Source organism: Phyllopteryx taeniolatus, chromosome 3 (assembly GCF_024500385.1).
Source record: "Phyllopteryx taeniolatus isolate TA_2022b chromosome 3, UOR_Ptae_1.2, whole genome shotgun sequence".
In the NCBI taxonomy this organism is placed as follows: domain Eukaryota; kingdom Metazoa; phylum Chordata; class Actinopteri; order Syngnathiformes; family Syngnathidae; genus Phyllopteryx; species Phyllopteryx taeniolatus.
In genome coordinates this window covers 18,355,249-18,382,428 of record NC_084504.1, presented here as the reverse complement: position 1 = coordinate 18,382,428, position 27,180 = coordinate 18,355,249, and the positions used below count along the sequence as shown (strand labels likewise).

Sequence of the window (27,180 nt, the reverse complement as noted above, 5' to 3'; positions counted from 1 at the left end):
AGGAGTAGAACATGCCAATTTTTATTCATCATGTGAGGTCAATGTATTTGATGTATGGACCATACGGCATGTCTAACACATGCCTGTGTACTGTTTTTATTGAACTAAAATAAGTTTGCTTTATTGCTGTACTAGGACAGTGACAAGTACGGAAGCGTATTGCATTCACTCGGATAAAAAAAAAACAACTCCTGTTTTTCTGAGTAATTTTTTTGAGGGCTTTTTTTTTTTTTGAATATTTGTTCTGTTTTCTGACTATTATTCTGTTCTGACAAATTATTTTTCTCAGTTTTTCTGTCTAATTCCCCCCCACCCTGTTTTATGAGTATTCCCCCTCAGTTTTTCTGAGTAATCCCCCCCCCCCTGTTTTTCTGACAATTTTTTTTCTGTTTTTCTGACAAAAAAATTCTAATGCCTAATAACAATACCATCTATGTGACTCGAAGACGGGAGTATCTCCCAGTGTCTTAAACCCATATCAAAATAAAACTTGATCAAACTAAATAAGCTGCAGTTTGCAGGTTCTCGCGTGAGTTCAATGTGTCCCAATAACTCAGAATTTGTCAGAAAAACAGAAAAAAATAGTCAGAAAAACAGGGGGGATTACTCAGAAAAACAGGGGGGGGGGGAAATTACTCAGAAAAACAGGGGGTGAGGGGGGGAGGGATTAGACAGAAAAACTGAGAAAAATAATTAGTCTGAAAAACAGAAAAAAATATTTTAAAAAAACAAAGCCCTAAAAAAAATAACTCAGAAAAACATTTGTTTTTTTTTTAAATCCAAGTGAATGCAATACGCTTCCGTAGACAAGAACAAAAGCGAAGGCCGGACTAATGTTCCATTAGCTGTTTATTTATTACATACACCACACATAACAATAACAATGTTAAATACCATAATGCAAGTTTATATGATACAAAAACGATTACCGGTAATGTAAAACAATTATTGAAACACACATGTTTTAAGGTTAAAAAAATCCGATCAAGTTACAGCATGTTAATTAAAACAAAGTAATTCATGGCAACAAATAAAAACGTCTTGTTAACTTGTTTGTACTTAAGGCAACTCTAACTGCAAATAATCAGTTAATTTAAGGGAGCTATGACAGTAACTGAAGCTGCAAGTCCCACAGTTCCCCACCAACTATTCACATTGGCATGGTAGTTATGTACATTACATGCATGTGTGTGTGTGTGTGTTTGTGTGCAAAGACAGGAGTGTCTAATGCTGGGCACTATAAAATGTACAAACCTTTAAGGGTGGAAATGGCATGAAATACTTTATCCTTTGGCCTCGTGCCTTGTAAGTATATACTCTACAGCAATCGCCCTTCTTGAAACACTTTTTCAATACCTATGGCGAAACAGTATCTGTGCTGTGCACGAAAAAGGCCCATAAAGGTTAAAACAAATGTGCAAATGAAAATAATACAACACAGTCACAACATGCTGGAAAGGGGGAAAATGAAATGTGCAAGTGTTCCTTTTGAACTTCCCTTTTCAGTTATCTAGTTCAGTGGTCGTCACGCATTTTGCTCTACAGCCATGTTCCATGTTCCTACATTCATCTCGACAGCCTGTCATGAGACGTTCACAGACAGTAGACAAAGAAGGTGAATGGATGGGAAGGGGGAGTGAGTGCGGCCTGACCTGTGCTACATCGCAACCTTGTACGGTACAATGTTTACAGTACTTGGAGCACCAAGACTGCTGCCTTTTGCCGCGGCAACACACAACAATCAAACTTGTTAAACTCATGAAAATAAGACCAAAAAAATAAATTAAATAAAAATACAATTCTTCTTATTATATTATTATTAAAATTGTAAACCCTTTTTTTAGGTAAGTGGAGCAGCTGAGTCGGCAACATCATCATGGTTTTACAACATTTCGAGGCGAAGTGCATGTCCTACCATAGGAGGCAAACAACTGCTTTCATATACCATACGATCAAGTATACACGCGTTACAAAAAGCTACGGATATTCAGCTTTTGGGTGAAATTTCAGGATGAGCCTAAAATGCATTCTAACCTTTGCAGGTGAACACATTTTGACCCTTTTCTAAACCTTGAAAGCACATGTCCAACTGTTCAATGACTGACTATATTGATAACTGCATACTTACCTGTGGCTAAAAAGCAAAGCGTGGAGAGTCTCTGTTGCCAAAATTCATGAGCGCATTCCGAACAAAAATGACATTTCTGGGTATGAAGCTGGATTCGGCCGACCCAACACCAAGCCGTAACCAATACAGTATGTATTGTGTTTTACAATAATTCTTGAACTATATTAATAATTTCATATGCACTTGTGGCTAAAATGTGAACCATGGAGTCTCTTTCGCCAAAATACCCGAGTGCAGATGGGGCGATAATTGCCAAGAGCCTCTCAAATAGTCACAATCTCTTTTCTTTATTTCTCGCCTGTTTCCTCTCTTTGTATTACAACCCCAATTCCAATGAAGTTGGGACGTTGTGTTAAACATAAATAAAAACAGAATACAATGATTTGCAAATCATGTTCGACCTATATTTAATTGAATACACTCCAAAGACAAGATATTTAAAGTTCAAACTGATAAACTTGATTGTTTTTAGCAAATAATCATTAACTTAGAATTTTATGGCTACAACTCGTTCCAAAAAAGCTGGGACAGGGTCTTTTCTTTTAACAACAACATTCAACAAACGTTTGGGATCTGAGGACAGTAATTGTTGAAGCTTTGTAGGTGGAATTCTTTCCTATTCTTGCTTGATGTACAGCTTCAGCTGTTCAACAGTCCAGGGTCTGCGTTGTCGTATTTTACGCTTCATAATGCGCCACACATTTTCAATGGGAGACATGTCTAGCTAGACTGCAGGCAGGCCAGTCTAGTACCCGCACTCTTTTACTACGAAGCCACGCAGTTGTAACATGTGCAGAATGTGGTTTGGCATTGTCTTGCTGAAATAAGCAGGGTTGTCCATGAAAAAGACATTGCTTGGATGGCAGCATATGTTTCTCCAAAACCTCTATGTACTTTTCAGCATTAATGGTGCCTGCACAGATGTGTAAGTTACCCATGCCATTGGCACTAACACAGCCCCATACCATCAATTCCTTGAAATTGTACGTTGAGGAACATTGTCCTTAAACTGTTCAACTATTTTCTCACACACTTGTTCACAAAGAGGTGAACCTCGCCCCATCTTTGCTTGTGAATGACTGAGAAATTCAGGGAAGCTCCTTTTATACCCAATCATGGCCCCCAATTAGCCTGTTCACCTGTGGGATGTTCCAAACAGGTGTTTGATGAGCATTCTTTTTTGCCACCTGTCCCAGCTTTTTCGGAATGTGTTGCAGCCATAAAATTCTAAGTTAATGATTATTTGCTAAAAACAATAAAGTTTATGAGTTTGAACATTAAATATCTTGTCTTTGTAGTGTATTCGATGAAATATAGGTTGAACATGATTTGCAAATCATTGTATTCAGTTTTTATTTATGTTTAACACAACGTCCCAACTTCATTGGAATTGGTTGTTGTCGGGAATCCGCTTCTTCCTTGACAATCACACCATGCGGTGTGTGGTTCAATAAAAAATATTGCCGTAGTAAACTGTATGTGGCTCTTCAAAACGTACACCGCAGTTTGTGTGTGTACAGTTTTTCAGTTGCGGTTTTTCCATTGCAGCGAGTCGGTTATGTGCGTGAGGTTCAATTGGCTTGGACACAAACAAGGAGCTGAATGGCAAAATTCACAACAGGTGTTAAAAAAAAATCTGTGCCTTTCTGTGACTCTTCCAGTCTCCCTGTATCTTCGTCACAACCTGCAGATGACACGCTTGAGTTCAATTGTTACTTCTCTCTAAGAACAGCCTGTTAGAAGCCTCACAATGGTGAGATACTGTTGATCAATTGAAGAGATTCATGAAATTTCACCCGAAATCCCCAAATCCCAAACATTTTGTGACTAGTACATAATGACTATTTTCACCCTTTTCCTTCTCACAGTTTAAAAAAAAATATTATAAATTAATGGAATGGTCATTCCTATTTTAGCACATTTTACTTGGTACTATATTTTCTACCAACGCCTCACTGCCGACAGTCTCGACAGCGAGGAAAACGCAGAAGATGGACATGGGGGTTATGCTGCAACGGAGGCGGCAGGGTTACTGGATTTGACAGGTGGCAGAGGGGGTCGCCTGGCAGCAAATGCATGTCGGGTTGACTGATTTGGGCGGGATCAGATCCAGGTCCTCGTCATCCGGTATCTCATCCAAGCGGTAACCGTCCTTCAGCAGCTGGATGTTGAGATCTTGGTTGATTTGCTACAAGAGACAAAAGTAGCGTTAATGTCCTGGAGTTTCCAAAATTTGTTTGGATACACGGTAGAAATGAATTGTGTGCATAGCCAGTCTGATGTTTGCCACTTTTGTTGAGAGGAGTCTGATATTTTCCATCCAATGATTTATTAACCTGACATGTATACGTAAGAAACCCTATAATATTAAATGTGGTGGAACAAGCCAAGAAAATGTCAATGTAGATATATATTTACACATTTCTACTTGTAAGTATAGGTTTCTAATTTTGGCAGCTGAATGAAATGCTCACATTTACCACACTTTTTCCACATAGGAAATCGGGCCATCTTTTACACAGTCTATATATATATTTTTTGTTATGTTTGTTTTGCTTGAGAGCAACATACAGATGTTTCTGCTAAAATCACTTCAAGCGGGGGATTATTGGGCTGGATTTGAGCATTTTTTTACCCCTCGCTATCAAAGGCTTTATTTTTCAGATAGCTCTTAAATATTATACTGAACAGTTATCCTGTGGTGTGGTGTGGGATTTTTTTCCCCCTCCCCATCAACTCAACAAATGATCGGGACCTACAACTATTAATCCTGTCCAATACTGAGTGATGCTCAGATATGTTGGCCGAGCCACAGACTCAGTGATTGTGATTGTGTATTTCAATGACTACTACTCTACTTGTACTTTCTCTGGCTGTCTGTATGCCATGTAGGACAATGCTGCCTACCACAGTTCAGTCTTAGTACTCCTTTAGACATCTGGCTCAGGGGAGCAGACTTGCAATTGTCAGTTGAGATGTTATTATGTTACCCTTAAAGTGCAACCAAGCTCATTTTCATGTTTTGTTTCTAAATACATTAAACATGTTTCAAGACAAGTGCTGAAAACATGTGCAAACACTGAGAACAATATAGTACTGATTTGTTGAGATATGGCTAAAAACTCTTTTTCACCTTTTAAATTTTCTGGATTTTGTGGGCGGGGCAAAAAACTAGCCCCGTGACGTCACGGTGCGGGGTGTATAACCCATTATATAACCCACTATATAAACACCAAGCGCCCTTATTCCATGCAGTGGCTATTCGGCAGAATTGCACTTCGTTGTTCATAAATAACTTCACTCAGTTCTACCAGTGGAGCGTGCAACTGGCCATTAAACTATGCCCACAACTTGAAAAAAATCTTTTTTGTGTTAATTGGGTAATGTGTCTTTCCATTTGGCACCCATGCAAGTTGTGTTGCGAGGCAGCGGCGAAACGGACGAGAGCCGGCACCCTGCGGCCCGTCGCTAGCGCTTAGAGAGGCCGCTGGAGGTCCGGCACAATGGCGTTACTGCCGTTAGCCTCACAGCCTCCTTCCAATTCAAATTGTGACCAGAGCGCGTCACAGAGGCGCGTTGTCCACTGAATTTCAAAGGAGGGAAAATTGTCCTGGCCGCGCTGGTCCTGGTCATTATGCGGCTCAGAGGCTGCTTCTCCGCAGCCCACCAAAGCGCGCGATATCTCGGTCGCTGGAAAGGAGCCGTGAGAGAAGCAAGGTGGTATGTGTATTTGATTGACAGGAGAGGCGGGCCTTTCAGAGCTTTCAGCGACACGCCCACAGCGTGTGCAAGCTGAAAGAATGTCTCAATTCTTGACCATTTTGAAGCCTGATTTCTCATACTTTGACATTTTTTAATTTATTCATTCATTGACAGCCTTGTTAACAAGACTCTTCTCTGGGATGTGTCAAATTAGCATTTTTTTCCCTCCTGTTTGGTTGCACCTAAATTTTTTTTGAATTATGGCGAGCAATAATGTTATCATCATTTCTCCTTTGAATTTATATTCAATCAATCACTCATTCAGGTGGCTCATTGAGAGCCACTGGCAGCGAAACAAATAGCAGTAAATGCACATATATTTCCCTCATTTTCATCAACTTGTAGCTAAAAAGAAATAAAGTACAATTTAGAAATAAGTGAAAACACACTTCATTATGAAGAAGAAATACTACAGTGTGTTTGCAAGCAAATCCCTGTTTAACATCTTAGCCTTTTCGCATAAAGTACTGGATGCTTTGGGAACCAAGTCTGTTCGTGAACCCAAATTAGTGCGTGAACTGAGGTCATTTTTCTTTGAAAATTTCATACGCAAAACAAATTGTGCATCAACCAGGTCATTTGTAAATCGAGGTTCCACTGTATGAGTTTGACAATTACAGAAGTTATCATAAGTCATATCTGCTGAGAAGAGACTGAGCGCACGGTCACACAGCATCATCCTCCTTCCTCGAACGACAGTACAATCATTTTCTTGCCATGGTGCACGCCTTCCTTACAGCCTGCTTTGTAAATAATCCTGAGACTGAGAGTGTAAATTAAGATTCCAGTATTTTACTGACATCTGCAAATCATTTCTGGTGGCATTAAGATCCAAACACTGATGGAGTCTAGTTTTAAGACAGGAACTCACCTCAGCAGAGGAGTATCCCGACGACGAGTATCTTGACATGTCGAAGTCATCGTCACTGAATATAAGAGCACTCGTGTTAAGTGCGGGCTCTCTTTGCAACACTAATAGACGTGAGCAATGTTTGTGGTTGGAGCTCACCTGTCTGTGTCTAACGCAACCAAGGGCTTCTCATCAGGACTCTGGTCTAATGAGGAATAGCCTTTATTGGGCACTACCAACCTGTCAGCAAGGAACAAAGACAACAGCGAGTGAACATTTATCAGAAAGGAAGCGAGTTGGTAGAACAGGATATGAAAGCAACGGAAGAGGGTGAATATTAGACAACAAACTCCAAAATGATGGGAGAGGACAGTGAGCGAGACGGCAGACGGAGCAGGGAGCGTCTGGGAAACCCTTAATCAATGAAACTCTTCCTCCTAAGAACCCATTTGACAAGCCGAGATAATGGATGCGAGATAGCATCTCTACTTAACCTCGAGGAAACATGTCTCATACTGAAATATGAGGACGGACAAGCACAACCAAGCAGCTTGGATTCTCCTTATTCTGTCTTTACACGGAGAAGGCGAGTTTGAAGCAGCTGCCGGATGTAAAAACAACCCAGGATGCTTATGATATATCATCATACGCCCTGCAATCAGCTGAAAACAAGACCGTATTTTGTTCATTGACACCAACCAATCATTCATTTTTACCTCCATCCTGTTTCTATTACAGTAGAATCGTGCTACCCAAAACCTCAATCGTCATAAATCCAAGTGAAGCATTTTCGACTTTCCCCTTAAGATTCATCCAACATTAACAATAATATATGGGCAAATGCACGAGGTTCTAAGGAAGAACAGAGTACATTGTGTTGTGGATCTGGATAAAGGTGCAAATCCAGACTGTTTATTTTCAACATCCGTGACATGTTTCGTTGACCTAACATGAACCAATTTAAAATTACTGGGAGTCCTCGGTTTACCGCCATCCCGACATACCCACTTTCAAGGTTACCGGTGGCGCCCGATAAATTAGTTTCCATAGCGGCATAAAAATACAAGAAGACACCCCAGTTACTCCCATTTTCATACACATTTTTACTGCAATGATCGCCTGTATAGAATATTACAAGGACTTTGACACAAAATGCTGTGGAACGCTCTGGAACAGTGATTCTCAAAGTGGGCTACTAGTACCACTCGTACTCCGTAGGGTCCCTCTAATGGTATGTAAAAGAATTACTGCCCAAGTACTGTTCACTTATATTTAATTTTTTAGTACGTTTGCATTTAATCTTTAGGAACTGTTTGTTTTTAAACATTTATTTATGTACAATTTCTATTTAACTTATGTGCAATATGTTTTAATTTAATCATTATTTAAAAACAGTGTTTGTTTTTTAATATTTAAGCACAGTGTTAATGTTCAAACTGTGCATAACGTTAAAGTGGCTTAGAATAATTCAATTTTCATTAAAAAGCTTGTCCCACACAGCAAGTCACTCGTGTGCTCACTGAGCACAGTTTTTACTTCACGCACAAGTGCTGGCAGGATTCAAACCAACAATGTCTACATCACATATGTCAAATTCAGGCCCGGGGGCCAAATTTGAACCACGATGTAATTATATTTATGAATATATTATATATTAAATGTGTATTAGAGCTGGTCCGCCAGTATATAGCACATGCGCCACTAACATTACAAATCCCAGAATGCTTTGCTAGTGTGTTGGCCCATCAGTCTAGACCGGCGAGCGTCCCTTCCCTTTCTGTTGCAACTGTGCCACCAGTCTCCTTGAGCAAATTTACACTTCCCCTTCCCAAAAATGGCCAAACGAAAGATGGAAAACAGTTAACTTCCAAGACAGGTGGGAGGCAGATTGTCTGTTCACTAAGGTAAAAGACAGACCTGTTTGTCATGTGCGGAGCAATGTGGCTGTAACAAAAAATAGAACATAATTGAATTGTTTTTTTCGTTTTTTTTTAATGCCCTTTATCAACTCCTAGGCAGGGACTGTTAATAGTTTGAAGTTTGGATTTTTATTGAAGGACATTCTTATTTTTTTGGGTTGTTTTGTTGTTGGCCTTTGAAAAATGATTTACATCAAAAAGAAAGGTAGTCGGAGATAAATAGAAGATGGAGGGACAGAAGAATTCATCTTATCTATTTGAATACAAAACAACAAACAAATACCACTGATGTCTTTTATGGCAAATTTGATTTCTCGTGTTTATAATATTAAAGTTTGCTTATTCCAGGTGTTTACGGAAAATGTAAGTTTGTTGTCATATGATAAACTTTAACGCTACATTTCTGCAGAGAAGGGAAACATGCACATCGCAGTGATTTTTCATTAAATATTGAGTTTGGCCCGCGACGTTGTCCCAATTTTTTAATTTTGGCCCACCGTAAATTTGAGTTTGACACCCCTGGTGTACATGAAAGACCGGATCATGTACCACGACGCCACCCATGCAGGTAAGTTAAAAAAAAAAAAAGTAACAGTAATAACAAAAGAATGCTATGTATGCAAAGTGTGCTGCAAGTTACCTTGGTTTGTTCATTACAGCGTTTATCTAAAAGTACCTTGCGCTACTGGTAATATAGGAGGTCCTCGGTTTACAATGCAGTTCCATTCCTACGGCAGCGAAGTCAACCACATTTGGAACGCGGCACATTTTATCACTAACCTACGCTAAGGCAGCAGTAATATCATAACTACATGCAAAAATGCGTATGAAAAAGATTTCCAGGCCACATACATAAAGCGATCAAATGAAAAGCGGTAAGTACGGTGGTAGCTAAGCATTCCTTCTTGTGCCGCGCGATCACGTATTCTTACATCGCTGCACAAACTAGTTCTGTGCGCACCGTTCGTAACCCCGAAACGTCCTGTGTGCTGTAAACCCAGGACCTTCTGTAGTCCAGTTTGACCTTCATACAATGCTCAACTTTGTCCCAGTTCCTCCCAAGTTTTCATGAATTTCAACTCAGAGAAGAAGTTAGAGCAATAATGTGTCTGTTGTTTGTGTTCTGTGCACCTTGTTCTGGCCATCACGTTGTTCTTCTTAGGCTGATTGTTGACTGGACTGCCCCCACTGTTGCCATTCTTCAATGAGCTCTTCCTGGCCAGCTCTCGCTGTTTCTCTGCACAACACACAAACACGACTTCAGCTTCAATAGACCGCTAACAAGTAATGAAGGTCAGCGTGCTTGGCTTACATGTCACACACACTCTCCAGCTTCCAACATCAAGCATTACTCTTTTAACCGACTTGAAATGTTTCTCCTACGCCCTTGTGTAAATACTCATAAGCCGAATGAGATTGAGTGCTCATCAGGAAGTATGATGTTGACAATGAGTAATTGGGTTTCATTCTTCTTGCCACTTCGAGGTAAATCTGCATTTTAGCTTTCCCCTGCATAATAGCAAACTGTCATTTTCACGATCGGAGGAACCTCAACAGCGTGTGTTTGACCAGCAATGAAGGCTTGTGTTCTTTTGCACTGTCCTTAGGCGTCTACTTCAATAATTATGGGCAGTTTGTACAGTGCTTATTTACATCTTGTTTTGTTGGTTTCTTCTGCTATGATATGCTTCTACACTTCCTGGACAGTTGGCTTATTCCTGAGGTATACAGTACTTGCACATTTAATGTAACAAATTATTTCATACAGTGTCACGTAGTAATATAGAGTTGTCCCAAACTGATCACGTGATCAAAAATCAGGGCCGATCAGGTCATTTTCAGCTCATTGGGATGGGGATTTCTTTTAATTTTCTTAATTTTAAAAGGTCTCAAAGCAACAAAATAATGCTAGAGTACAAAAGATCTTGTCAAACGGAACAGCAATAGCTTCGTTTTATTTTACACAATGTAACTTTTTAAGTTTTTTAGTATTTGTATTTTAAGAGTGGCAGTAACAGAGCGAAAGGCAGCAGTCTGTGCATCTGCAGTCAGCCACTTTGCGGCTCCGCCTCCCAAAATGGCCACAAGCTGAATGGCATCATCAAAGAGTTGAAATTGCGAGTTGCAAGTTAGCAAATATGATCCATTTGAACGTCTTACCTTAAAATAAAAGTCTAATGAGTGTGAATTATTTTGTCACAAGCAAACTTGTGCCTCACTGGTTGCATTTGAAGAGGCTATTAATCTATAGTGTTGTTTGTCGATATAGATGTTAACGCATCGCCAAGGTGTTGGATCGGGCACGCTTTCGCCAGATACTCAAAGTCAAGTGACTCAACATAGACTTGGGTCCAAAAAAATGTGATCTGGACAAATCTGGATCTGAAAAAAATAATACAAATTCAATTTTAAACATTGGAGAGCGCCCACACTCGGAGTGACCCCGAGATTAATTTTAGGGAAAAAAAATATGTATACATTTTTTTTTTGTGTGTGTGTGAAATTGGTAGTAGAGGAAATGTGACCCCCCTCCTTGAGCCGTCACCTTATTGTGGTGGAGGGGTTTGTGTGTCCCAATGATCCTAGGAGCTAAGTTGTCTGGGGCTTTATGCCCCTGGCAGGGTCACCCATGGCAAACAGGTCCTAGGTGAGGGACCAGACAAAGCACGGCTCAAAGACCCCTTATGATGACTAAAAATGGACTCAGGTTTCCCTTGCCCAGACTCGGGTCACCGGGGCCCCCCTCTGGAGCCAGGCCTGGAGGTGGGCTCGAAGGCGAGCGCCTGGTGGCTGGGTCTGCACCCATGGGGCCCGGCCGGGCACGGCCCGAAAGGGTAACGTGGGTCCCCCTTCCCATGGGCTCACCACCTGTGGGAGGGGCCATAGGGGTCGGGTGCAATGCGAGCTGGGCGGTGGCCGAAGGCGGGGACCTTGGCGATCCGATCCCCGGCAGAAGCTGACTCTAGGGACGTGGAATGTCACCTCTCTGGCAGGGAAGGAGCCCGAGCTGGTGTGTGAGGTCGAGAAGTTCCGACTAGATATAGTCGGACTCGCCTCCACGCACAGCTTGGGCTCTGGTACCAGTCCTCTTGAGAGGGGTTGGACTCTCTTCCACTCTGGAGTTGCCCACGGTGAGAGGCGCCGAGCAGGTGTGGGTATACTTATTGCTCCCCGGCTTGGAGAAGGCGTTCGACCGTGTCCCTCGGGTGGTCCTGTGGGGGGTGCTTCGGGAGTATGGGGTACCGAACCCCCTGATACGGGCTGTCCGGTCCCTGTACGACCGGAGTCAGAGTTTGGTCCGCATATCCGGCAGTAAGTCGGACTCATTTCCGGTGATGGTTGGACTCCGCCAATGCTGCCCTTTGTCACAGATTCTGTTCATAACTTTCATGGACAGAATTTCTAGGCGCAGCCGAGGCGTAGAGGGGGTCCGGTTTGGTGGCCTCAGTATTGCATCTCTGCTTTTTGCAGATGATGTGGTTCTGTTGGCTTCATCAAGCCGTGACCTCCAACTTTCATTGGAGCAGTTCGCAGCCGAGTGTGAAGCGGCTGGGATGAGAATCAGCACCTCCAAATCTGAGACCATGGTCCTCAGTCGGAAAAGGGTGGCGTGCCCTCTCCAGGTCGGGGATGAGATCCTGCGCCAAGTGGAGGAGTTCAAGTATCTTAGGGTCTTGTTCATAAGTGAGGGAAGAATGGAACGGGAGATCGACAGGCGGATCGGTGCAGCGTCTGCAGTGATGCGGACTTTGTATCGATCCGTTGTGGTAAAGAAGGAGCTAAGCCGAAAGGCGACGCTCTCGATTTACCAGTCGATCTACGTTCCCACCCTCACCTATGGTCACCTATGGAAAGAACGAGATCCCGGATACAAGCGGCCAAAATGAGTTTCCTCCGCAGGGTGTACGGGCTATCCCTTAGAGATAGGGTGAGAAGCTCGGTCATCCGGGAGGATCTCAGAGTAGAGCCGTTACTCCTTCACATCGAGAGGAGCCAGATGAGGTGGCTGGGGCATCTGATTTGGATGCCTCCCGGACGCCTCCCTGGTGAGGTGTTCCGGGCACGTCCCAGCGGGAGGAGACCCCGGGGACGACCCAGGACACGCTGGAGAGACTACATCCTTCGGCTGGCCTGGGAACGCCTCGGGATCCCCCCGGAAGAGATGGATGAAGTGGCTGGGGAAGTCTGGGCGTCCCTGCTGAAGCTACTGCCCCCCGCGACCCGACCTCGGATAAGCGGTAGAAGATGGATGGATGGATGGAAATGTGACCACCGCCCACACTCGCAGTGGCCCCTAGATTAATTTAGAAAAATATATATTTCCTCCACCGTAACAGAGCAGTTTTACGTTGTAATAATACCATACACACTAGATAGCAGACATCGCTTACTAGAGTGCCAGATCTTCCCCATCATAAAAAAGAAGATTGGCGACGTCATGATGAAAATTAACGGGGAGAGAGAGTAGACGCTGTGGCAAAAAAATTGCAGTAAGAGCAAACTCGACCAAGAAAATTGCGGTCCCACGTGGCCCCCTGGTAATGCTGACAAAAAATTGACAAAAAATGTGAGTTGCCCATCCCTGATATACGTAATACCATTCCAGATACATCTCCTGTATTGGATGTTGCTAGATAGTGTTGGTTTTCCTAATCTAACACTGAACTGTTTCCGATTAACTTTTGAGTAAAATGTTCGTGACGTTGCAATTTTTAAATAGGTCTATTTCAAAGGTCACTTGAATAATCAAGCTTGAAAGAACATTGGATGATAGTTCTGACATTCTGATTTGACAGAATACAATTAAGTGTGACTGCAGCCGTAATTCTTACTTTATACTGGCGAAGCTGCAGTATGCAGATGCATTTGGCTAAGGCTTTGACTTACTCATGTGACTGTTAAACAGTAAAAAAAAAAAAGAGAGATTGACAGCTCAGTGCTGGACTCCATCCAAGGTTCTCCTATGGGAGAACAAAAATATTGACATGAGGTTTTAAAGAGAGACTTGCAATTGTCACCTATTTTCATCTGCAGGGGCGGCGGCTTGTAGTTGATTGTGACGGGTTCCCCCTCTCGAGTGTCTGAGTCGGCTTCCGAGGCCGTGGAGGAAGCCGGGTCCTGGCGACGTGAGGAGAAATATATGCATCATTTACATAACAATGAGCACGTCAAGATAAACTGTCACAGTAGTCGTACAATGCAAAGAAAATAAAGCTACATGCCAGACACTTCACGGCAATGATGAGATGAGGATTAGAATGAGACAGTATCAGAGAGGCATTCATTGAACAATGTTTATTATTTTGCTTGCTTGCAGTGGTTAGAACTGCATTGCAACATATTGAAAAGTGTTCCTAATATTGTGGGTTCCTCATTTAGCTCCATTAAAACGTCCAAATATTAGAAACATCTCTCTGTAGGATGCAGTGCAGTTCTGCAACCACATGAAAAACTATCACCCCAATAATGCACAACTATTAATAGTGCATAATTACCTTTGACTTTTGTGATTGTGTAGGAGCACCTAATAAAGTTAATTGTATTAAAGAGCGTCACTGATAGAAAAGTGGCAGCGTGGTTTCAGTTCCAACTCAGTGACGGTGTGAATGTGCGCGCGTGCGTGTGTGTGTGTGAATGGTTTTCGGTCTCTATTTGTGGCCAGTGATTGACCGCCAACCGGTCCAGGATGTAGCCTGCCTTAATTTTTTGCTGAGATTGGCTCCAGCTACCAGTGAACCTCAATGGGATATAAGCACTATTGGAAACGGATGGATGGATGAATGAACTAAAGGTCACTGTATGAGTCAATGCACAAGTACATTTGGACATAAGAACTAATGTTATGTGTAGTAGTAGTGTTTTAGTGGGGTACTTGCATTGTTAAGGGGCTATTTTCAGAACCCCCGATAGAAAATTTGGTGGTGGGAGCATGATGAGGCATAGGTGTAGTTGAGGATTTTGTCCAAGCTACTGTATGCAAGTGGAGTACAATTTACATGTTGATAATGTAACCAGCATATTTACAATTTATTACAAATGAAAAGGTGATTAAAGGTTTCGGGATAAAGTGGAGTGAGTCAGGCATTATTTTGAAAAGACCGCCGACAGGGAAATGTGCAGCATAGCTCACGGTCCTTCCAGATCAAAAGTTATAAGCATTTTTATGCTTCAGAGGATTGTCATATTTCAAAATTGGAGGCCGACTCTTATCGTAGCACTAAAATGTATATGTACACCTTATTAACAGCGATTATGACGTGACGATATTATTATGACATGAATTTATTGCATGTGACTTGTTTTCAAGTAAAATCTTAAAGGCTAAACAAACTATGCTGTCCACTTTGTGGTCAAGTCACAGCTTGTTGCAACTGCTACTAAAAGGTTCTTCAGGGAAGACCATTAAAGAAAAAGAAAATCAATCAACATGCCCAACATGTTTTTTTTTTTCCTTTTGAAGCCCAAAATCATCATCGCCATCACAGGCCGGAGCAACTTGCTGCGTGGATGCTGCTGATGTGGCTTCTGCGTTGGGGCCGCGACGGATTGCGGCTGGCTCGCTACACAGCGACCACGACCCCCCCCTACCGACATTTCCCACCAAACACCTCGTTACTTTCACACTGTGGCAAAAACAACTTGTTTGGTTGGAACGCATCGGAACGTGAACGCATCTCGAGAATGCATAGAGCAAGGCCAAGCGCGTTAGCGATCGGATGGTAAACGCGCAGAAGAAAAGACAGACGAAGAACAAGATTGAATGTTGTCGTACCAGCGGCTGCATCTCAGCCTGCGTGTCCGCCTCCTGCGCGGCATTGGGCACTTGGAATCTGTCCATCTCCTCCATCACGTCGCCTCCTTTTTCACCGAACTCGACGGACGACGGCAACGCCTTTGGAACGGGATGCCGGCGGGGCTCCAATCAGACGGCAAATCATAAGAACGACCCCTACATCCCAGCTGGGGCGTGCTGACGGTGCTGGTGGGGTGACCGGTGACCACTGGGCCGCCGCCCACTTCCGGTTTGGCCCAGGCAAGCTGAGGCCCGGGGACCCTGCCGAGGCCCTTCAGCATCTCATTTCAGACGCCACGTGAATCGTTTCTTTTGCAGAAATGATTGATATTGATGATTATTATTTTTAGGTTATGTTTTTCTGAAGATACCAATTATATTTTTGGATAAATAAGATTTTCCTTCTGTTACCTAATATGCCTTTTTCCATAAAACTAACACCAAAGCGTCTTTGTGTCTTCAGAGTTGTTTTTTTTTCTTTTTTTCCTTTTAAAAACAGTCCTTTTTTTGTAACTCAAACAGTCCTTACTATTAATTCCACTGAAGAGAGTCTCATAATGTTGTTGCAATACACCAGAGGGATCTGTGAGCTGAAGTGCCAGGATGAGGCAGACATTTTGCATTCACACACAATAGCAGACGGCAAAATAAATGGTGTTATTTCTGAAATATGAATGAATATGGATGAGATGGCAAACGTGTCAAAACTATTGCATGTCTTTACCCTTATTAGGATTGTATAAAGATGAGAATTTAATGAGTAGTTAGGATCATTTCTGCACTTGTATCCGCAAAGTTTGAAGGCAACACATGTAAATTGTGCAACTCACATGATTTTTATGAAGCTGTTTGTCCTTAGTGTTATGCACTTTTGCCTTTACTGTTCCAAAAGGATGTGTACGTATTTCAATGGGCTACCACCATTGGCTCTGTTAAAAAGGATTGCATTTACTATGAATGCCTAAAATTTGAAATCATCAGTAGCATTTGGAAAATACAACTTTAAGTGTGGCTGTTTCAGCATCAGAGACATTTACCCACGTAAAACCAAGGCGGCACGAATAAATGTTGAATTAGAATTACTATTTTTTTGTGTGTTTTTACCATTATTGTTCGAATTATTTGAAAATGACCCTTATAAATCAGATTTGATATTTGTCATTGTGAAACAATTAACCAGAACCTTTTTTTTTTCTCAGACGTCTTACATCACTCTAATTGTTTTGCACCATTTGAAGCCCCAACCTCAGAAATGCGAGGCAAATGTGCTCACCACTAGTGCGCCGTGCTGCTCACACAACCAACAAAGTAAAAACAAATACAGGAGCAGCAATCAGGAGGAATTACAACTTAAGCAAGAAGGGAATAAACATAAGGTTAATATGTTATGTGTTGGTAAGTATTAAGTAATACTTATAGTCTTAAACTGCTACAGTAATATTTGTGCAGAATGGGAAGTATAATATTATCAACAGTGATGTATAATGATACAATGATGAATTACAAAACGACAAATATGTACAGTGTATGAAAGTGTTAATATCCATAACATTGCACATCGGAAGTTATATTTGAACAATCAGTAGACACTGAAAATTATATTTTAAAAAAAGAAAAAGAAGTGCGTAGTCATTCTCTGTACAGTATAACTTTTTCAATTTCACTTCTTAAATAAATTAACTTTTCCACAGTAATCTAATTTATTGAGATGCACATGTAGTTGTACATAGTCATCTTTTTTCTTTTTTAGTGCAGAACAGTTTTATTTGCATCTCGTGCTAATTTTGTAATTGTTAAAATACTTTAAAATGTGTTTCTCTCCTAAATTTTCAATGTATTCAATATTGTATATAACATAATGTATTCAATATATTATTGAATACATTATATTCTTCGATTGTTATTATTATTATTTTATTATTATTATTATTACATCCAGAATGTAAAATTGTTTTTGTGAAGTCAAAGTAATTGGAAAGACAGTTAAAGTTGAATTTGAGCTTATATTATTGTTGCAATAGAGAAAACTTGGAGTTCCACTGCTTTATAGTGGCTTTAATTATCCACTTTAGGCATAAAATATGATTATCCTTGCCGGAGTTCTAATTATTCAGTAGGATGCACCGACCTCACTTCCTTTTAGATTGAGTACAAATACATTTGAGTACTCACCAACAGTGAGTCCCGACACTTGATAATGCCAATATATTTTGCAATTTAGATGAAAGTCAGTTTTATTTTAATCAAACATTGCACACAAAAAACACCACCATTTTACCACATTATACACACAGTCAAATTTTGTTTGAAACACAATTTTTTTTGGAACCTGGAATATGTTTCAAATATAAACCTTCTTATAGACATGAATTTATTTTATTCCGCTTGCGCGAGAGGTGTTCAGTTTACGCTGCTTCGTTTGTGCACATCTTGGCCTGCAGGGGCCAGTGTGGCACGCGCATTCAGATAAACACGTGGATTTAATGAAAAGACACAAAGAAGAATGTTGCGGCAACGATGCAGTAAGCGAGAACTCGTTTTTCGCAGAATGGAAAGAATATATGCCTCTGACTGAATATTGTGATGTCTATTCTTTATTTCAAGGTTTATACTGCGCATCAATGCTATTTGTTAGCCCGTCTATAGCATTTAGCATTATGTGTTAGCGTTGAACAAGTTGACCTTTGCAAGCCTGTGCTATGTGTTTGCTTAAATATACAACGTGCAATACTTTATTTTGTGTAATATATAGATCTCTGTGCCCCGGGCACACTGGGCAGTTTGCAGAAAATGCTTCCACAAATCGACTTGCCGAGAGAGGTTATCCAAGGAAAGCCTTCCAAAAATCTCATGGAAATAAGTCATAACGTGTCATGCTGACAGACCGCTTCCCAAAAGCACTTCATTAAAAAAAACAAAAACATTCTAATCAAAGCTGCTGGCTTGGTCTCAGCTCAATGGGACAATCACAATCGCGCTGTGATTGATTGGTGATCAGTCAAGTTGTACCCACCATAAATCAGCTGGGATAGATTCCAGCAATATCAAAAACTGATGGATGGCTGGATGGAAGTCCCAGGACCTGTTTTAGCTGCGCATTGTGTTGACCAGCAGAGGGCAGCAGCATCGTGCTCTCTGCAACTCAACGGTCCAGGGAGGAATTGCACAACTGTCAACTGTTATTGCCTTCCACACTTTGTGGAGTGCACACTTAAGCCAACAGACGGCAGTCTAGTTCTACAATTTTGTCACTTTTGATGAGAAGGGCCATTTTTTTATTTTTATTTTTTTTTTAAATTGATTTCAGCAGAGATGGCAAAGGTACGTACTCACATTATGTACTTAAGTAGAGTCACACTAGCAGTAGTAAAAACAAAACAAAAAAACAAATTAAATAAAAAGGTAAACACAGAAACAATGATTCAACTCCTTTCCCTAATTATTGTCAACATAAAAAAAAGAAGTACAGACTGAAATGTACGAAATTAAAAATATTACTTTAATATCACACAAAATTGTTTCCTCTTGGAAAAAAAAGCACTGGACATGCTATCAAAACAACATTTTCCCCCAGCTTTGGTAACGTTTACTCACTGACTTACAAAAAGAGATTAGTTAATGATAACGCCTGAAAAAATACACCTGCATGTGTTTTCAAAGATTAGAATGAGACTTTTTGAACGTGAAGGTCTTTTTTAGGCTAGCACAAGAAATTATTGTAGGAGCCGATGGGCCATGGATGGGGAATATCTTGTTTCTCTGATTCTGTTCTTAATGCTCCCTGGTTGACGTTCCTCCATGGTGCTATGGTGCTGATATCCATTTAAAAAAAAAAAAATGTTTTTTACGCCTTATAAGTCCTCAAGCGCTCAACCGAAGTTGACTTTACCTCTCTCTATTTACTGTACATCTTTTTTACGTTGTGTCGTCATCCATGCAGGTTGAAAAAGTAATGAGCCCATTTTGACGAAATAAGGAGTTAAGTACATTTATTATCTTTTCAAATGTAGGGAGTAAAAGTAAAACGTTGGCAGAAAACTAAATAAGTATAGATAGCTGAAAAATCTACTCAAGTACAGTAACAAAGTCTTTGTACTTTGTTACTTCCCAACACTCGATTTGAAAATTGTATTCCATATACACGTCTGTATCCGAGTCATCTAGAGTCTATTGGGCACTTCAAAACATCTTTTCTCACAATGTAAGAACATTAATAGCTTATGGAGGACATATTCTGGAACTTTGACTCTGTACACGAGACAGAACCAAAATGGCAATATTTGAACCAGAGTGTAACAAGGGCATATTAAGAGTTTTGTAATTCTTTAACATTTGTGTGTATTTGACAAAAGCATGTCACAGACATATTAATAAGACAATTGTAATCTGTTTTAAATTGTAAAGAAAAGTGCAAAATACTAGTACAGGTATGTCTCTTTTAAAGACAAAGTTACAGCCATCTGTAGAAGGACAAAATGAATTTTAATAACTTCTCTGTGTGAGCTGTTGTTAAAATTATTTTAATGACGGTGTGTTTGTGGGATCAGTGCCGGCAACTCTATAGGGGCCCCGTTTTCAAGATCTGATTAAACGTGATTAGAGTTGTGTTATTAATTATTCATAGACAGGAAAAGTAACATAGCACAAACACACACGCTAGCATAAACATTAAATAATTGCCTTTCCAAACATGAGCCTGCGGGTGTGCGTGTGCACATGCACGAGCAAAAAGACACATTAACTTTTGATTTCTTTTGTAATGGTTTGACGAGCTACTGTGGGTTACGCAACCCCTGGAGTGGTCCAGATGGAGCTGCAGATTACTGGCCCTATGTCCTGTTTATTAATAATCTCTATGTGTTATTTCTCCTCACCCCCTTACATAACGCTTGTGCTGAGTTCACTGACTCTCTTTCATCTCAGCTCACGTCGGACGCCCCTCGGAAATTGCCCCGTGTAGGCTGGCTTTGGAGATGTAAAGCAAGTGGCAAGTGCCTAATATCAAATCGCCACAAACGTCATCAAGACTGCATAGCACTCTCCCAAAGTGGAGGGATTAGAGTGCACTGGAGTATCGGAAGAGATGAATGCTCATTTCTCATTTTCTTCCATTGGTGCAGAACCGGAGGGAATCAAAACTCTTTTCCTTGCTTTGAGGAATCAATAAGCATTTGTCAAGATCAGTGCATTGGTTCACACACTGCAATGAGTCAGAATGTTGCTGACCTTCAAAGCCACACATGCCACTTTGAAGCAGATCAGTTTTCAAACGTCTGGCGCTGGTCCAGTTACAAGGCAGTGCAGGAGGCCAAAGAGAGGGCAAGGAGTCAGCGGGCATAGAAGAAACAACATCTGCTGCAATGTGGACAATATCATTCCACATACAGTGATGATCTCCAATACAAGAGCTGTACAAGAGATGATGCTCAAGTTTGAATGTCACTGTCAGAGAGACATACATACATACATACATACTGTTTTGACATTTGACAGCAATAAAAGTCATTCTTTTACTGTGGAATTTGATGACTTTTCCTAAATTAAAGCAAATTGCTGAAAGAAAGATAATGCTTCAGTTTCCTTCTTTCAGTGCTCTTACACACTATGCAATGTGTGAAAGAAAGGGTGGGGGAGGGGAATTTCTGTGGCATGTGTGTATCTGTTTTTGTGTGTTGGTGGCATTGAGTTGGTTTCCTTACCTTGATTGTATTGTGTAAAGCACTTGGTGCTACGTTTTAAATAAAAATATGCTATAAAAAATGCTATAGAAATAAAGTCTGATCGATTGATTGAAAGTGACCCAAAATATACACACATGGTGACCCACAAGAGGGAGACATTCACCGGGGACGTATACATTCAAGGGTGGGGCAGGAGACGAAAGGCTCAAAGGGAGTTGCTGGCTTCAAAGGGAGTGGTTGGCTATAAACCAGTGACATGACTGGTTCTTCTCTCCTTGTCTTCTTATTTACCGCATCTCCACACACAAATGAAAACATTTCAAAATGTCTTTCTTTTATACAGGTGCTACAAAGTTTGGATACACTGAGGTTGTTCAAGCGGGAGCTTGAAATCCGAGAACTGGCAGTGTTTCCACCACATTTGCACTAGTTCCCGGAGACACACGCACGTTTTGGTCTTTACAGGGTCATGGGGGAAATCTTGAAAAAAAAAAAAAAATTACTGATAGATGTTTGGTTGTGTAAAACACAAAAAACAAATACACTACAATACCAAGATCTGTAGTTCATAATTTGATATGCTTTGATATACAGCTCTCATATTGAGAGGTGTTTTAATGTTATGACCCACGCCCATATGGTCTAATAGTTGAGAGAAGAGCCTGGATTGGACTGCCAATTAGGGACTTATAAAGGACACCCGTCTCGATAATCAAAAGTGACGACGGGAGTATCCGAAAATAAAATGTTGGTAAACGTAAGGACAGTCATGAAAGGTCTGACATTTTCACAAAGCTAATGCAGCTCGAAACAGTTAAGTGGCAGCTTAACTATCAGCAGGATGTGTGTCACACTCAAGTTCAAAATGGTCCATGCTGATTCAGTGCAGGAAGTAAATAATAGCTCATACTGTGACAATGACACATGACAACTGGTCTTTGGAATTTACTGTATCAAATTCATACTTACACCATTGAAACCTTTAGAGTCATTTTTTAACAAGAATCTCACAGAAGCTGTGGACTATAAACACTGCTGAACAAAGCAGTTCATGTGGGTTCCAATAATAATCTCAGCTCTAATTCCAACTAAATTGAAATTGAATCTCATAGCAATCGGTGAGAAAGTACAGAGCCACTAAAGAGACATGAAAAAAAGAAAATCTCAGTATTGTGTTAGTTTTGCAAGCTCAGGAGATTCTAACCTGTATGCGCCCAAGACTAATCTGTGTACTAATGCATGAAAACCCAATTTCAATGCGTGGGCACCAGTTAATGTGTGCTCACGAGATACTAACTGATGCAAACCAGATACTAACACATGCTCACCATATACTTAAGTGTGCAAACTAGATACTAACAGGTATGCAACAGTTACTAATGCGTGTCGCAAGTCCAACACGTGGGCAGCAGAAACTAATGTGTGTTCTCAAGTTACTAACTCATAGTCTTGGTCTCGAGACCGGTCTCATTTTTGAAGGTCTTAGGCTTGTCTTGGACTTGACTGCCAAAGGTCTTGGCCTTGTTTGACTCTCGGGTTAATAGACCAGGGATTTTACGTCGAGACCGGTTGAGACCAGCACTGATCTGCTATTCTCTCAACTTCATTGATGTGATAATAAGAGGAACAAGAAATATTTTTAATTCACGTGTTACGAACCCCCACCAACCCTGTAATGACTGCAACCTTAAAAATGTAATCAAACACGGGTAAACTAACATTATCTGTAAGTAACACCTGTAAATCCAATGTTTTAATTTTGTCTTTCTGAGATGACTGTTTCTGAAGAGGTTTTATTTCCACCTTAAATTTGCCTTTAACAGACTTTGTCAGGGTGTCTTTTCAATAGAGCCTTTGGGACTTTCTGTTGCTTTGGCTCTAGCTTATGCCAAATCAACTAAATTGTCTCTTCTTGAAATCTTCATTTTTATTATTTTTTTAAATACAGTACAATACAAGCATATATTTTTTGCAAGGATTTAGTTGAAATGTTTTTTTTACAAGTTGCGCTTTGAAAGAGTTGCAGGCTCTGTGTTGTTGGCTGTCAAATGTATTTCAAAGAATATGAAAATGAAAGCGAGAATGTTCCTTAACTGTTCAACCTTGTCATGATTTTTAAAATGTATTTTTATAGTCTCGGTCCTGTCACGGTCGCCGCTTGTCTCAATTTTGACCTTGACTCGGTCTCGACTCCCAAGTCTTGGTCTCGTCTCGGTCTCGTGATTTCTGGTCTCTACCTGGCAAGTCTTTGTCTCAGATAGTGTGGTCTTGAGCACAGCACTACAAACGAATGTGCCTGAGATACGCCTGCTCAACAGGCGTGGCTGGTGAATGACCGTTTTGCATACCAACAGGTTGTTCACCTGCCTGGTGGCTAAACAGCTTGTTAGTGGCAGTGTCAAGAAATTGTTAGTAGATGGTAGGAAATGCCGCAAATTAACTTTCTCTATTTAAGAGAGTTTTTCTAGTGTGACAAAAATGGCTTCTTTCACAGCTCTTTCAAACCCAGGGTTCTCTCTATCTAGAATTCGGACGTTGCTGCCCTCAAAGGAATTCTTCTTCTTTCTTGTTGAGATGCAAATGAACTGCTGATTCTGGACTCGAAGAGACCGCCCCCCCCCCCTCTATGTTGTGCAATGGGTTTGTGTGGGGGTTGCTTGGTTTCTCCAATATAGAGGTCAGCATTGTTGATTATGCAGTGAAGTGAGGAGTGCAGTGACCTCTACAATGGATGGATTAATAAAATAAAACCACTGTCAGGTTTTGCAGTTTCTTTTTTTTGTCAAAAAGATACCAAATGCACCAATTTATTAATAGATATAAATGACAGCGGAACATTTGCACTGCTTTTATTGACGATAGCTTGGAGCCGTTAGTTTAGTGTTAAGAAAATCCCAAAACAAGAATTATGGGTTGCTTTGAAATGCTTTATTTCTTCTGAACATTTTTAACCTACAACTTTGAAACAAAGAAAAAAATATACATCGTTTAGCATGGCCGACATGTTTGTGGAATGTGTTGGGCCATTTTTATGGGGTGTATCACAGTGAAAATAGCCGAGTTATAAACGTAATATACTGCTGAACTTTACATACACGCTCCAACTGAATTCTCATGAAAACATTATAGTTTAATTAGTGCCGGTTATAAACGAATATGACAGGCTTGTCCTCATTCATGCGCAATAAAACAACTTATTGCTTTGCTCAGTCTGTTATTGCCAGTACACTGAATAAACGCCAGCAATGGGGAAAAAAAGGCACATTAAGGGGAAGTATTACTTGTTCCTACAATTCATGAGTTAAACTCTTCTCTATAAAAAGGGCTTTCACGCCTGTGTGATTTTTTTTTACAGCCTCTTTATCACCTCCCAAAAATATCTGCCCTGTTTCTCTGTCTACATCATTAGTGGTACACTTTCTCCTCTTATCCAACACTGCCATATTTGGTTTGCTCACTCCCGTTCGCTGTATGCCCCTCAAAATGAGAAGAGGATATCATGGTCCGCCTGCGTGGACCAGAGCAAACAGACCGACAGATGGACAGTCCCGGAGACGCACGGGGGAGATAAGAGGATTGGGCCACAGCTTGTTGTTGCTCTTGGTCTTGCTTCAACTCTTTCCCACGAAGCTGCTGCACAGAGAAGACGGCCTCGAGACATTTGCGCAAAAGAGGAACTCCTTTTTGGATCGTCCAGTGAGTCGCCATGGTTCCCTTTGTCATGATCAGGCTGCTAAAAGATACTTGTGATCAGGCTTCCGCTTCGTCTTCTCCGGTTCAGGCGTGAAGACCGGCACTGGTTTGGATGGCACCTGGCAGGCCTTGTACAGGATGACGAAGAGGATGAGGATGAGGACGCCCACTGCCGAGTTGCAAACAATGGCGGCGATGGCCCACACCGACAGCCCCATCCTCAGTTCGTGCTCCATAGCCAGAGCGGGGAGAGAAGAGCTCAGTAGATGCAAATTTCACTTCCTGTGCCACGTCATTGAGAGCCTGAAAGAAAAACACAATGCCTTTCATTTCCAGGCCCGTGCACACACACACACAAACGTGCCTGGCCTGGGTTAGCCTGTCACATGGCCCTTCTAAGTCCACAAGAAAGATGAGCTTGGTAAAGACTACTTTGTCAGAAAGCCAACATTCTCTTATCCCTACAGACGCTAAAATTGAATCCATTTGTGCTGTGTGTGTCAGAAGCAACACAACTGCATCTTTTGTGTCAGCTTCAGTGCATAGAAATGATTTACAATGGGGTGGAGACTTTCACTGGAGCCTTTGGGAAACGACTGGAGTTTCTTTTGCTTGGTTTTCTTGTTGTTTTTCAAATGTTCCTCATTTACATGCAGCTGCAAAAATGCCTGAAGAGTGAAGACAGTTATTAGCATAGCACGCCACGACCACGCACTTCGTCTTCCCGGTCTTATACGAAAGTGGTTTTTACTTTGTGAATATTTGATATGAGATCTTGAGTTATGGGAGTAATGTGTTTGCGTTGGTGTCAGTGTATTAAATATATGAACTTCATTATGTTGAGCGAGACACATCAACAGCCTTGTGTTCAAACATTCATGAATAAAAGTGACGCACCACAAAAAGATCTTTTTTTTTCCCTTCCAGTTTTCAAAAATGAACACTTGGATACCCATTTTCAAAAGTGTACCTTTTCTTTCTCCAAAACACACTACAGTACAGTAGACATTATACTCAGTATAAATGACAGGGCAAAATGATATAGTTTGAATTGTGGTAGAATGTTTCTCTAAGTGTGGCATGTGGGCTCCCTGTAGTGGTACACACACAAAAAAAAGAATAATTCTTCAGATTGTGCGTAATTCTTTAAAAAAAAAAATCTTAAATCAAAAGAGTACATTTGTTGAGTACAGTTCAGTTGTTTTTAACATTTATGTACATTTGCATTTAATCATTTAGAACCTTTTATTTCCAAATATTTCTAGTGCAGTACAGTTTTTATTTTACTATATTTCAGCACATTTGTTCAAACTGGGCTGAATGTTACAGTGGCTCAAAAATGTATAATAAAATAAAATCTAAATAAAAATAAAATCACCCTTGTTTTTTTTTAATGAACACTTGGGCCTACAACGCTAGTGTATTTTAATGGTGGTAATTATGAGCTAGTTTTTTTTGTTTTGTTTTAATGTTGTACCTGGTGTAAAGATTTTGAGAATCTCAGTCTAAATAGAAAAACTGTTTTTAGCCTTTACCCTTTGAAATCATTATTTTAAAATTGTATTCACCCATCCATCCATTCTCTAAAGCACATGTCCTGTTCAGGGTCGCGGGTGAGATGGACCCTATCCCAGCTGACTGGTTGCCAGGCAATCATAGGACATGTACTGTATACAGTAGAGACAAACAACCATTCACACTCACATTAATTAACATGTTTACTGAGTTGGGAGTGAACCCATGCTACCTGCAAGCATTATATTGTATGCATTATTTAAGTTATTGTAGATGAATATTGTAAATATTGTATATGCTCCAATGTTTTATGATATATTTGTGACTGTTTGACAGCACAGCAATGTCTAATAATCACCTTACGTGAGGCAATTTCATTTTGTGTACACATGGGCCAAATTTAAACACATACATTACAAACTGTATGCAATTATAAATCATATCTCTCTCCAGTACGTTGGGTAACAGACTTAAGACTCAATGCCCAATATTTTCTTAAAACCCAATATGAGTGGATGTACATATTTCTTTTAAGATATGCCTTTTTAATATGTACGTACAATGTGTGTATGAGAAGTAATAATGAAGGATGTTTAATTCATGCTTGTGGTCTATCTATATATAAATAAAATATAATACATAATATGATGCTCAGGGCAAAAAGAGGTGACTGAAGGTGAGCAAAAATGAATAAATATTAAAGAAGATGCTATGAACACACAATTAGCACTATTGTAAGGTTTGGAAGTTTTAGCTGCAAAGTTTTCAAGGAGAACGCGAGAATGTTATCAGGTTACACAGGTGTGTGTCTGACAGAAAGAGAGAAAAAGAGAGAAGAT

The 27,180-nt window shown here is 40.6% G+C and overlaps 1 protein-coding gene across 1 annotated transcript; it reads right to left on the bottom strand.

The window, feature by feature from the left end:
* Positions 1-831: 831 nt before the first annotated feature.
* fam219ab (family with sequence similarity 219 member Ab) lies at positions 832-16,470 on the bottom strand. Its single transcript, XM_061767296.1, has 6 exons — positions 15,432-16,470; positions 13,678-13,777; positions 9,791-9,896; positions 6,900-6,980; positions 6,762-6,816; positions 832-4,316 (listed from the first exon to the last, which is right to left on the bottom strand). Exons 1-6 carry the CDS (start codon positions 15,504-15,506, stop codon positions 4,158-4,160), a joined length of 576 nt encoding a protein of 191 aa, XP_061623280.1. The 5' UTR covers positions 15,507-16,470; the 3' UTR covers positions 832-4,157.
* Between the last annotated feature and the right edge of the window lie 10,710 nt (positions 16,471-27,180).

Coding starts and splice junctions, on each gene's coding strand:
- fam219ab (XM_061767296.1), bottom strand. CDS start 15,506: ATGGAGGAGATGGACAGATTCCAAGTGCCCAATGCCGCGCAGGAGGCG. Junction 13,778..15,431: donor AGGCTGAGATGCAGCCGCTG/GTACGACAACAT, acceptor TCACGTCGCCAG/GACCCGGCTTCCTCCACGGC. Junction 4,317..6,761: donor CGGGATACTCCTCTGCTGAG/GTGAGTTCCTGT, acceptor TGTCTCTTGTAG/CAAATCAACCAAGATCTCAA.